The 11,587-nt window shown below is 57.1% G+C and overlaps 1 protein-coding gene across 1 annotated transcript in view; it reads right to left on the minus strand.

Annotated features, from left to right (window-relative positions):
• Nucleotides 1-11,587, minus strand: part of DNAI1 (dynein axonemal intermediate chain 1) — a 60,762-nt gene that overhangs the window by 5,697 nt on the left and 43,478 nt on the right. Inside the window, exons 13-18 of the mRNA XM_007470767.1 lie at nucleotides 7,721-7,968; nucleotides 3,092-3,181; nucleotides 2,875-2,962; nucleotides 2,246-2,325; nucleotides 910-1,058; nucleotides 705-804 (exon numbers count right to left, since the gene is read on the minus strand). Of these exons, the coding sequence (XP_007470829.1) occupies nucleotides 705-804; nucleotides 910-1,058; nucleotides 2,246-2,325; nucleotides 2,875-2,962; nucleotides 3,092-3,181; nucleotides 7,721-7,968 (755 nt within the window). The remainder of the gene's footprint in view (nucleotides 1-704; nucleotides 805-909; nucleotides 1,059-2,245; nucleotides 2,326-2,874; nucleotides 2,963-3,091; nucleotides 3,182-7,720; nucleotides 7,969-11,587) is intronic.

Below are 11,587 nucleotides of genomic sequence, written 5' to 3' on the forward strand. Positions count from 1 at the left end.
CTTTCCCTTCACTGGAACATAAGTTCTGTGACAGCAGGAACCTGAATCACCAGGCCCTGGCCTGGAACTGGGAACCACAGTTGACCCTTGGTTACGCATTTGTTCAGCAAATAGATGACTGACTTGAGGGTGATGCCTTAATCACTATATTCTTTTCTGGTAGGTGCTTCTCAGTTTATATCAAAGTCCAAAAGGAAAATGTACTGCATAAGAATCTTCTCACAAACTGTTTCTGAGCTTTCACCAACTCTCATTGTTGCATAGACCCCCTTCCATCTCCCCTTCTCAGACTCAGCTTGCACACTCCCAGGGATGGGGACCTTGTTGCCTTTTGGACACTATTTCCGTCACAGATCAGCTCTGGCTCAGAAGTGTTTCCTTACATCAAGTTGGCACCTGCCACCCTGTAGCTCCCTCCCCAGGGCCCTCAGAGAGGATAGCTGCTCCTCATGGCACCTTAACCCCAAGAGTGCTCTCTCCTTCAAGGTGAACAGCCCCACTCTCTCCTCCAGGCCTCATGGGATGAATGATCCCTCTTTTGACAGGGCCCTGGGGGGCCTGGCCCTTGAGAATATACATAGTCCTAATGTTCTGCCTTCCCCCACCTGACCTGGGCATGCCGTGGGCTCTCCAGGAGGGAGACCTTGAGACAGCTCATCCTACCTTCAGTAGGGGGTCAGCTGGGTCAGGAAGGGGGCACTCACCTTCCCGCTGGTGGTGACTGCTGCAAACACAGTGGAAGAGTATGGGGCCCAGGCCACATCGCCCACGGCTGAATTTAGGTCATAGATGAACATCGGGGTCCTGCAGTGGGGAGGAGTGGAAAGCTCAGGGCACAGAGGGCTTACGGTGCCAGAGCCCCGCCGGCCCCAGCCCAGGGTGGCGCCTGAGGGAGGGCAGGCCCCTCACTTGATGGTGTGGTCCCAGATCTTCACGGTCCAGTCGGAGCTGCAGGACATGAAGACCTTGGGGTGGTAGGGGTTCCAGGACACAGCATCCACTGCCATGCTGTGGGCGTCATAGGTGCTGAGGAACTGGCTGGAGTAGGATTTGGAGCACTGGGGTGAGGGTGGGGAAGCGGGGTTCAGGAGTGAGAGAGGTCAGCAGCCACCACTTCCCTGGGGGCCCTGGAGGGTCAGGCCCTGAGATTCCTCTTCTGTCCTCGCCCCACATCACTGTCACAGCTGAGCTGGGGCCAAGCTCTCGGCTGCATTTTCTCACTCTCAAAGCAACCAGAGAGAAAGGAGGGGCTTAAGGGGAGTCTTCCTGGAGGGTGAGGGAAGTCTGCCCAGAGGATTTCAGGCCTGGCAGAAAAGGCCTTCCCTCCCTGAACCCAGGCAGAGCGGGTGTAAGGGGCCCTGGGGGAGGTGTGGTGTCTCGCTTGTGTCCAGACCAAGGCCTGCGGACGGGCAGACAGAGCGCTGGATCCACCTGCACGGACAGAAGCCTTGCAGCAGTGATAAACATCCCACCTTGCCCAGGTGAGAGCAGGTACAGAGCCTGGAGCAAGTCCCAATCTCACGATTTCTCATTCGGTTTCTTGCCCTGACCAGCAGGCCCCTCACACCCTCCCTCCAGGAGACTGAGTGGCCAGCTAGCCTCTTCCTCTCTCCCGCACGGCCACTGGGAGGAGGGTGGGGGTGGGGACCTCTTTTGCATTCAGACCAGCTCTGCCTGGGCCTCAGGGGCTCCTGGAGGCGGCCTGTAATTAACATTCTGAGTCTCTGAGCCTAAGAAAAGCTTGCGGCAGAGCTATTTCTGGGTGGATGAAGGTTCAGAAGGATGTTCACCTACTAACACTGAGACTTGGCAGAAACTGGCCCTGAAGTTCCATCCCGCTGCCGGCTGGGATGAACCCGGTATTCAGAGATAAGTTTTCTTGTTACCTGGCCTTGGAAGCTCAGCTCAAGTTCAGATCTCCTCCAGGAAGTCTCCCCAGAATGTTCCAAGCCCCGCAACCTCCACTCCCAGCTCTACCTCCTCCACTCCCAGGAAGGGAGCAGGACCCAGAGGGAAGGATGCTGGGCTGGGCCAAAATCACCCTCTAGATTCTCCATCCCCTTTCCTGCACTCGGCCACTCTTCCCGCCACCCAAGCAGGTCAAGAAATGCATTCTCTTCCCGCAAGAAGCCTTCCAGAACTGATGAGTCCTAAGATCTGTGCGAATAGGGTCTGTTGAGAACAATAAGCTCCCAGGTCTAAGAGGCCCTGTAAGGAGCTGGCGTTGAGGGCAGTGCTGCCTCACCTTGTAGATTTTCCCCTCCTCTGTGCCCACTAGGAACAGGTAGTCGATCTCTTTGTGGAAGTCAAAGGCAGTGCCACAGCCTTGGGAGAAGACGGAACAGCTTTAAGCCAGTTCTGGGAGGGAGGCTCCCAGCACCTCCTCTACCCAGGATGGCCTGAGCCCAGGTGCTTGTGAGGGACGGCTGGGGCCAGCCAGGCAAGCAGAAACCGGGTCTCTGGCCTGCAGCTTGTCCCGGGCAGTTGGGACTCTGCAAATGGGCCAGGGCTTCTGCAGACAGGAATGGGGCCTGGATAAACAAGGCAGGGATTGAGTTAAACAGGGTCAGGGTCAGGGTAAACAGGGACAGGGTCTGCAAACAGGGATATGGTCTGTGCAAACAGGGTTATAGTCTGCATAAACAGGGGAGGAACTGAGTAAACAGGGAGAGGATCTGGGTAAACAGGAACCTGATCTGCATAAACAGGGAGGGTCTGCAAATGGCCAAGGGCTGGGTGCACTGGGCCAGGCTTTCTCATTACCTCCGGTCAGGCACAAGTGGAGGCATGGTGTGGCAGAAAGAGGGAGGACCAGACACCTCATGGGCTGGAGTGACGTGGCCAGGCATGGATGTGAGGGGCTGGGGCTCTTACCCACTGTGCGTATCTGCAAGCCCTCGAGACCCTTGGTCGTGCTGTCCTCCACCTTCAGCTTGATGACATCTGTGTGAACCAGCTCGCTCTGCAGTCACACAGGGAGGGGGAAGCACATGGGTGGGGCTGGACCGGCAAGGTTGGGTGTCCCTCTGTCATTCATCTCCCCCCACTCCCTATCTCCACCCCTGCATGACCCTTTCTGGGAAACAGGCACCTTCACGAGCGTCCAAGACACGATCCTGCCATCAGATGATACAGAGAAGAAGTTAAGGTTGTGGTCCATGTCATCCTTCTGCCACTTGACCTGAAACATCCCAAACTGTGAGCTCTAGGGTGTTGGGTTAGGGCCCCTCAAGAACCCATCTGAGATCCAGGAGCCAGTTCTGGGAGCCCATATCCCAGAGTCCTCTGATTTCCCCGCCCTCCCTCCTTCCACTCATTCCTCTCTCCCTGAGCATCCTGAGGCAACAGGCCAGTCGGGGCACTGCCCAGTGTCCGGGCTCAGCACTGGAGGTGGCCGGTTCCTCCCTGGGTTGAGTTTTAGGAGCCCAGTTGTAAGAAGGCAGTGGCTCTGGGTTTGACCTCCTTACAGGGCCTGGGAAGGACAGAGCCCATCAACCAGCTTCCTCATTTACAAAACAGGAGCCATAATAGCATGGGCTTGTTGTAAGGAATAAATGAAACAATGAATGTGAAGCCCTTAGGTCAGAACATTGCAAATATGAATAAATATTATTAGCTAATATCCTCAGTATTACCATCATGCTAGGAATCAGGGTGGCAAGGCTCTTGGGGGGCTTTTTCCTGCTTCCTTGGGCAGTGGGGAGGAACAGCCTCCCTCCACCACCCTCCCCATCCAGGCTTGGCCTTTCTCTAGACGGCTCTCTTCTGTTCCCAACTTCACTTCACCACTAGCCCCTGCTTCCAGAATCTTGCTCCCAGATCTCAGATGTGAGCTGCATTTCTCCATCTGCAAATTGGGGTTAATAATCCTGCCCCACCCATCTTCTCTGGGCTGGAAGCAAACATATGCAAAAGTGTTTGGGAGACAGAGCTGTTGTCTTATGAAGATGACACGCTTGAGGCTCAAGTTTCTGTTGCCAGATGTGGAGGCCTGGCCAAACCATGTCCGGGAGAGCTGGGGCAGGGCTGGGTGCCCAGATCTTTCCATCCTCCAGTTCCCTCCAGGCCTCCTGTGCTGGGGCCACTGTCCCTTCCCCCCTGTCACAAGCAGGGGCCCAGTGAGGGAGGACAGGAACCCAGGGCTGCTGCCTGTAACCACAGTTGTCACCTGGCCCTTGAGGGGTGTGTGTAGCGGGGAGGGGATTGCTCTTCCGGGGCCACGCCCCAGGCCTGGCAGGTCAAAGCTGCAGGAGGGCAGACCCAGTCCTGCCTGGGTCTGTCTGGGCAGGCTGCTCTTTTGTGCTTTCACTGGGGGGCCTAGAACACCACAGAGCTTGCGAGGCACAAGTCAGAGCAGCCCTGATGCTGGGACCGCTTCCTCTTCTGTGTAAAGGCAGTCCCTTTAAAGGGGGGAGGGGACAGGGGGTGTCAAAGGCCAGGCTGTAAGAGGCGCGAGGGAGCTGCCAAGGGAAGTGTTTAATGAGCGGCCGCCAGCGTGCACGGAAATTGTATTTCACACCCCACTTAGCAGCCTGATGCCCAGTTGGGGGGTGGTGTGTGTGTATATGCAAGTGAGCCATGTACGTGTGTGTGTGCGCGTGTGTGTGCAAGTCACACACGTGCTCCTGGGGTCCAGGTGGGAGGGTAGGAATAAAGAGGGCCAAGAGGGGGCAGGTGGAAGTGGGGTTAAGAGAATGCATGAATGCCCAGGAAGCAGGTGGTAGGGAGGAGACAATCCACCGAGTCCTTCTCTTTTGCCTTATCTGATTAGGGCAGGCATGTTTGACCCCAGGGGTCTGCTCATATCCTTCCTGCCCCCTTCCCTTCCCCGGTGTAGCACAGAATATACACACACCCCCTGCAGAGTGTTGTGGTTGAGGCTTCACAGCGGGGCCTGAACAGAGCTGCACTACCCAGATGGGCTCCCCTGGGAGGTAGCCTGTGCCATGGAACAGGAACCCAGTCTCCTTCGGACAGACGGTTCTCTCCCTGGCTCCAAAACCTTCCATGGCTCCCCGTTGCCAACGGAACAAAGTCCTTCTGCCCCCAGCCTGGCATTTGAGATCTAAAACAACCTATCTCGTTCCTCCCAAGACACAGTCCCGTTGAGAAGGACTTAGACTCTGATGTCTCTGACATCTCACTCGTCAGCCTGGCTCTTCTTCAGGCTCCAGGATATACAGCCAACTGCCGGTAGGACATCTCCTCTTCTGGCTTCTTATATTAACTTCTGGCCAGAAATCCATGGATTTCCTACTGGGTCCCCCAAGCCGGAGTCCCAGGCACCGTCACCAATTTTTCCTTTTCCCCATATCCAGTCAGTCGTTTCCTGTTCTTGATTTTACTGCCTCGACAGCTCTCAACCCTACCTCCTCATTTTTATCTCCACTGCCCCTGTTGTAGCTCAGGCTTCAAGATCTCTCATGCTGTGGCCAGAGGACGTCTCCAAGACACTACCTGACTGTGGGACTTCTTTGCCCCAAACCCTCTGATGGTTGGGCAGGGATTTTCAAACTCTGCTGGGACAAACTCTTAGGAGCCTTGTGAAAGTAGCTCAGGGGACGCGGGGAGTGACAACAGGGGACCCTCAAGCAATCAGGACCCTGACCCTACCAGAGCAGCCCCACTCTCGTCTTATTAATACATCGGGCTTCTGTACTGACACTCCATTTGAGACCACTAACATGCAAAGTCCAAGCTTCCTACTTGCTAGAGAAGCACACTCATGACTGAGCTCAGGAGTCCCTGACAGTGAGCTCCGCACGGTGTGTTGTTGCCCAGCAGGCCCCTCTGCCTGATGTCTTTCCGGTGCACGCGTGACCCCTTTGTACCCTTCTCCATCTAACGAACACTTCCTCATTCTTCACGATTCAGCTTAGGTGTTCCTTCCTTTAGGAAGACCTCCCTGGCTCTCTGGCCCCTGGCCCCCATCCCAGACAATCTGGACAATCCTCAGCGCCCCCATGAGCCCTCCTTAGCACACTCCGTATCCTGCTCAGCTGTGGCTGCCGTATCCAGACACCAAGCCCTGAGCATCCTCAGCTCCCAGAGGAGAGAACAGGCAGGAGTTGATGAGTGAATGGATGAATGAGGAAGCAGGGGGGGAATGAGAGCCAAAGAAGAGAAGAGGAAGTCATTAAAGGAGTGAGAGGCAGGCCCTTCCCATGTCGCAAGCCCTGATTCCAGCCAAGAACTCTGAGTCTTCGGTTTTGCAAAGGCAGCAGCCCCGTTTTCCTGACAGGATGGTGGGAGAACAGAAGGCCACCCCGTCCAGTGTCCCTGGCACCCGCCCAGTGAAGGGGAAACGGTGTCTCCTGCACACCCTACTTCTCTCTCCAACCTGCGATTTGATTCAGAGAACAGAGCAGAGTGGGAGTAGGGTAGCTGGCCTTGGCCCCTCGCCCTCTCCTGGGCTTGAGGAGGATAGTCAGGCCACCCGGAGATGCTCCGTGCTTGGCCCTGGGCTGTCTGCCCATGCTGGGAAAGCCGGGCCAGGGCTGGTGCTGGTTCAGTTTGATCAAAGCGAGTCTTTTCTCCTCGCCCTGGGCTTTAAAGTCTCTGCAGACACCCTCCCTGTGTCTGGAATCTTCCGTGGGCCTGGACGCGATGAATGGGGAGGTGGGCTTTTCAGGGGAGAGAACTCCTGAGGCTGCAAGTCTGCCTCCTGCTTTGGTCGAGAACTGTGGGGAGGGTGTTCAGGCGGAGGGGGTGCCTCAGCTCTGGGTAAAGGATGAAGCTGAGAGGCCACCATATCCCCTGTGCCTGGATAGCCCTCCCTCTGCTCAGGCCTGTCTGGGAGCTGAGAGCCAGTGCCTGGGGTGGGTGTCCACCTGACTCAGGAAGCTCAGGGCCAGACAGGCAGGGGTGCAGAGCCTGCCTGCAGACCCTGTCAGGGCAAAGGGGGGAGGAAGGTGAGAAGACAGATCCCAGCACTGCCTGAGGAGCCCAGAGGCCTTGGGCAACTTGAGGCAGAAATCTATGCTTAGATTCTCCCAGGCCTGCCCGTGGGGTGAGGGTGCACAGCCTCAGGAGGAGGGGGACCTTTGGAACACAGTGAGGAAGGGCCTGCAAAGCCAGAGCTAAGAGACTCTGAGAATGAAACTGTGAAATCCACTCCCAGCGCAATAAGATGGGAGACGCAGAGTCAGGGTGAAATCTAGCCCCAGTGACTAGGTAATGGTCCCACTCTATGCCTGTCTGGAGAAGATGGGTGTTACACAGAAGCCTCAGGGACAGACGTCACCTACCAGGCCTTACAGCCCCACCAAGAAGGCAGAGAACGGGCAGTGCCTACCCCTATCTGGGAGTTCCCCAAATCTAGCCCAGATGGCAGAAGAGAGCCCCTGTGGGGAGCTGAGGAAGATCATAGACGCTTGGAGCCCTTGACACCCTCAGCAGGGGCCCATCAGGCCCTTCCCACCACGGGCTCTGAGTCACTGACCACTACGCCTAAGAGATCCGAGATCCTTAGCAGACAGACGGGCCCTGCTTGATGGGAGCTCTGAGGCAGCGGACCCCAGCTCTTACCACAGACCCTCCTGCCTCCTGACGCCCTTCTCTGCCCCTTCTCACACCCAGCTCCTTGGTCTCGAAGCTGGTAGCTGTCATCCCCGTGCCCTTGCCTGTGGCCCTCTCCTCCCCAAGGCTCCTCGCCCGGTGGCTCCCAGGCCCACACGCTACTCAGTTCCACCCACTCCTCCCACCCTGGTCCAAGGCTGACCTGCCACACGGGGTCTGTGTGCTTGCCAGACTTGGCTGAACTGCGAAAGGAGGGCTGGGAGTAGGGCTTCTTGAGGTTGTAAATGGCCACGTTGCCGTCGTAGTGGCCCACCACCACTAGGTAGGGGTGGTCCACGTGCACGTCCAGACACAGGATGCTGCTCTCGCTGCTGAAGATGTATTCGGGGAAGCTGGGGTTCTTCATGCTGTAGAACAGCAGCATGCCCCGGCTCTGCTTCATGAAGTCATCTGGCCCAGGGAAGAGGGCGGCGGTGACTGGACAGTCCCTGCTGGGGAAGCCCCGGCCCCTCCCTCACAGGGTGGACAAGCCCTGCCCTGTTCTGCCTCTGACAGAGAGCGGGGGAGACTTCTCGGGGCTTCATCTTCTCTGTCCGTGAGACAGAATCATGTGACTTGACCCACCCCCTTCTCAGGGTTCACGAGAGGATCCAACAGATAAGGTGACCGGGCATATCTGAGGGACGGACATTCTCCTTAGTCTCCCTGGGTTACAGGAAAGGGGAGGCTGCAGGCTCAAACAGTTGTTAAGTGAAGAATGTGGGTGGGCTTGGGAAGGAGCAGTATCCTCAGAGAGGGTCCAGATGCCCAGCCCATCTCCTGCCCTTAGGTGCTGGGATAATGGCCACGTACCCCTCGTCCCCAGCCAAGGACCGGGGTTCAGTCTGGACTAACACAGAATTGCCTGTAGGAGTCCCACACTAGCCACCTGTGGGCATCTTCCCAGACCCTCTGGTCCCACAGTTCCCAGCTGCAGCCTGAGCCCTAGCTCTGGGAGCGTGCTGCTCCCAGATTCAAAAGGTCCCAGGCCAGCCAGTCAGGCTTCCATAGGCCACCGTGCTATCCCTCTGGCCTGGGCGCAGCCTTCGGTGATCAACAGTGGACTGCTCAGCAGACGTCCTCCTCCCGGCCCGCCCCATGGCAAGGGAACGCCTCCCACACTCCTTCATTCTCTGCGCACTTGGCGCCCATCCTGATAACGCAGTCACTGAATGGAATACAGTCCCAGCCGTCCATTCCCGCTCTCCCGCCACCAGCCCAGGACCCTTCCCAAGCTCAGAAGAGCCAGAGCTGGAGAGGTGGAAGTCTAGAGCAGCCCCCTGTCTTGGGGGCCCTATGCTAAGGCAGCCTTTTAGCTCCGCCGGCCCCCCAGGGCTATCTCCTCTGCTCCTGGCCACTGCAGGCCTGGGCCCTCCTCCCAGAGTGGCCAGTCCTGAGGTGAGGAGCCCATGGGTGGGAAGGATAGGTAAGCAGCCCCAACTTGGTGAGTTTTGCTGAGTCATTATCTCTGTCTTGTGTCTAAGGCTGCCCCGTTCTTGAGGGAGCAGGTGACTGGGCTGGGCTCGGGGACAGTCTGGGCTGGGCTCCCTGGGCTCTGGGCATGAGCCCAGCTATGACCAGGTCCCAGGTATCCTCAGCGGATGCTTCCTGGGAGCCAGGGTTAGGGAGCAGGGAGCAGCCAGGAGCCACGCTGGCCTTAGGTGGGCAGAGCTGGAAGCTGAGGCCAGGCGGCCTGCCCACCAGCGCAGCTGTCTGTGGGGGAGCCCACCTTCCCTTGCCGTGGCTAACTGTCACCAGCTCTGGGACTCCTGTCAGGAACCCCTCCCCTGATCAACTACATGGGAGTCTTCCTGTGCAAGGATGGGGCTGCCCCTGGAGTGGAAGGTACAAGGGTCCAGCCTGAGCCACGGGGAGGGCACGCAGTGGTTCAGGAAGGAAAATGCTCCTGCTCTGGGGAAAGTGAGGAAAGCCAGGTTGCGTCACCCTGTGCCCGGCACTATCTCAAAGACTGGCCTTGAGGTGGGGGATGGGAGCTGGCAGTACCTCACCGTGTAGGGCTCCAGGCTGGGCCCCAAGGGCTGACTCTTGAATTCAGGGAGAGATCTGCAGTTGGCTGAGGGGAGTGTCTTTCCCACCCAGACCACGAAGGGCTTGAACCGGGCAGTTTGACAGTCACTTGCCGTTCCTTTAATTCATGACCCAAATCCTGAGCACCTGATCTGGGCCTCCCACTGGGCTGAGCCTGGCAGGGACAGACACACCCCACTGGAGACGTGGGCTTGCCCTCAGAGGCCCCTAGTGTGGTGACAGGGAGCCAGACCCCATGGCTGAATGGGCAAGTCCTCGCTGGGTAATCAAAGTATTAAATGCCAGGCTAGAGGTGAGCTATAGATGCCCTTGATGTCCAATCTGGCCTTGATGCCGGGCAAGACTGACAGAGTGGGAGTGGGCGGGCCAGAGGGTGAGTGAAAGGCCGGGTGGCTGGGTGAGTGATGCTCAGGCTGAGGTCTCAGATGCTCTCCTTATGGCACCAAGGGGCAAAGGCAGGCATGACCTCACACTTGCTCTCACTGTGCCACGGTATCTGGCCCCTTGAGGGACAGCAGTGATGACTCACTTTCTCTAGACATGCTTCCAGCACCGTGTGCCCCTGCACACACACAGAGCCTTCATTACCAGTGGAACCAGGAAAGGAGGGTTGGAAACCCTAGGTCGGCTTAGTAACTCTGCAATGAGGACATCTCTGACCCACTCACAGAACCACTGGGACTAGACACTGAACTATGGCCCCTGAATTTTATAGTTGGGTAAACTGAGGCCAGAGGGGAGAATGGTGTCCCTTAGTGCGTTAGACCCATTGCTTGGCGTTTGCCACACCCAATAGCCTGTTTATCACTGCAGTGACTCTGCTCAGGGTAGTGGCACTAATCTGATCTTTACATGGAGGTGGAGAAAGGAGGAGAAGGGGGCACCAGACCTGTTGGGGTCGTGGGGCGACTGGCACAGCCAATCCTTCCAGAATCTTGGACTAGAGAATGAGTAAGGGCCAGGGCAGTCAGGCATGACGAGAGGAAACTTCTGGCAGAGAGAAGTGTGGATTTCACGAGGCAGGGACACAGAGAGCAGCCAGCCACACTAAGGCCTGAGGTCCTGCCTGCGTTCCCAGGCCACATGCATCCTGACAGTAAGGCTCCCGTTCTTAACCTGGCCCTAGGGGTCTCTGCTATTTGCAACCAAACAAACAAGCCCTCCCGACATAAAGATCACAGTTTCTCGGGACTTCCCTGGTGGTGCAGTGGTTAAGAATCCGCCTGCCAATGCAGGGGACACGGGTTCGATCCCTGGCCCGGGAAGATCCCACATGCCAGGGAGCAACTGAGCCCTTGCGCCACAACTACTGAACTACTGAGCCCACATGCTGCAACTACTGAAGCCCACGCACCTAGAGGCTGTGCTCTGCAACAAGAGAGGCCACCGCAATGAGAAGCCCACACACCACAACGAAGACCCAATGCAGCCAAAAAACAAAAAAGATCACAGCCTCAAATCATGGCTAGACCATGTGTTTCCTGAATTCCAGTTCAGGGCTTTGCCTGCCAAACCTATCCTAAAATGATATCACTACTCAGACCACCAATGGTTTCCATGTGATATCGTTGCTCAGGCTACCAGCAGTCCTAGTGACATCATCGCCCAGCCTGCCATCTTTCCCAGTATGATGCCGCCAGCCAGGTCACCAGCAGTCCCAGTAAGACATTGGCATCAAGGTCACCTGCAGCGCCTCAGTTCCCAGTGAGAGATAGAATCCCATCAGGCTCAAGGCTCACAGAGCCTTGGGCCCTGGACCCTGGGGTACTTTGTCCTGAATCCCACAGGCTACCTGGCTCCCCACAGCAGGACCGGAGGGCCCAGTGACACAGATGGGAGCCCCTGACCCCACACTCCATTACATAAAGAGGCAGGAGCCCTGAAGTCTGGGGCCAGTAAAGGAATTCCAGGGTATTCTAGGCCATAGGATTTCAGAGAGTACGTGTGGCTGGGTGAAAGGGAAAGAGGGATAGAGGAAGGG

The sequence above is a fragment of the Lipotes vexillifer genome, unplaced genomic scaffold (genome assembly GCF_000442215.2).
Source record: "Lipotes vexillifer unplaced genomic scaffold, Lipotes_vexillifer_v1.1 scaffold2225, whole genome shotgun sequence".
Classification (NCBI taxonomy): Eukaryota; Metazoa; Chordata; class Mammalia; order Artiodactyla; family Lipotidae; genus Lipotes; species Lipotes vexillifer.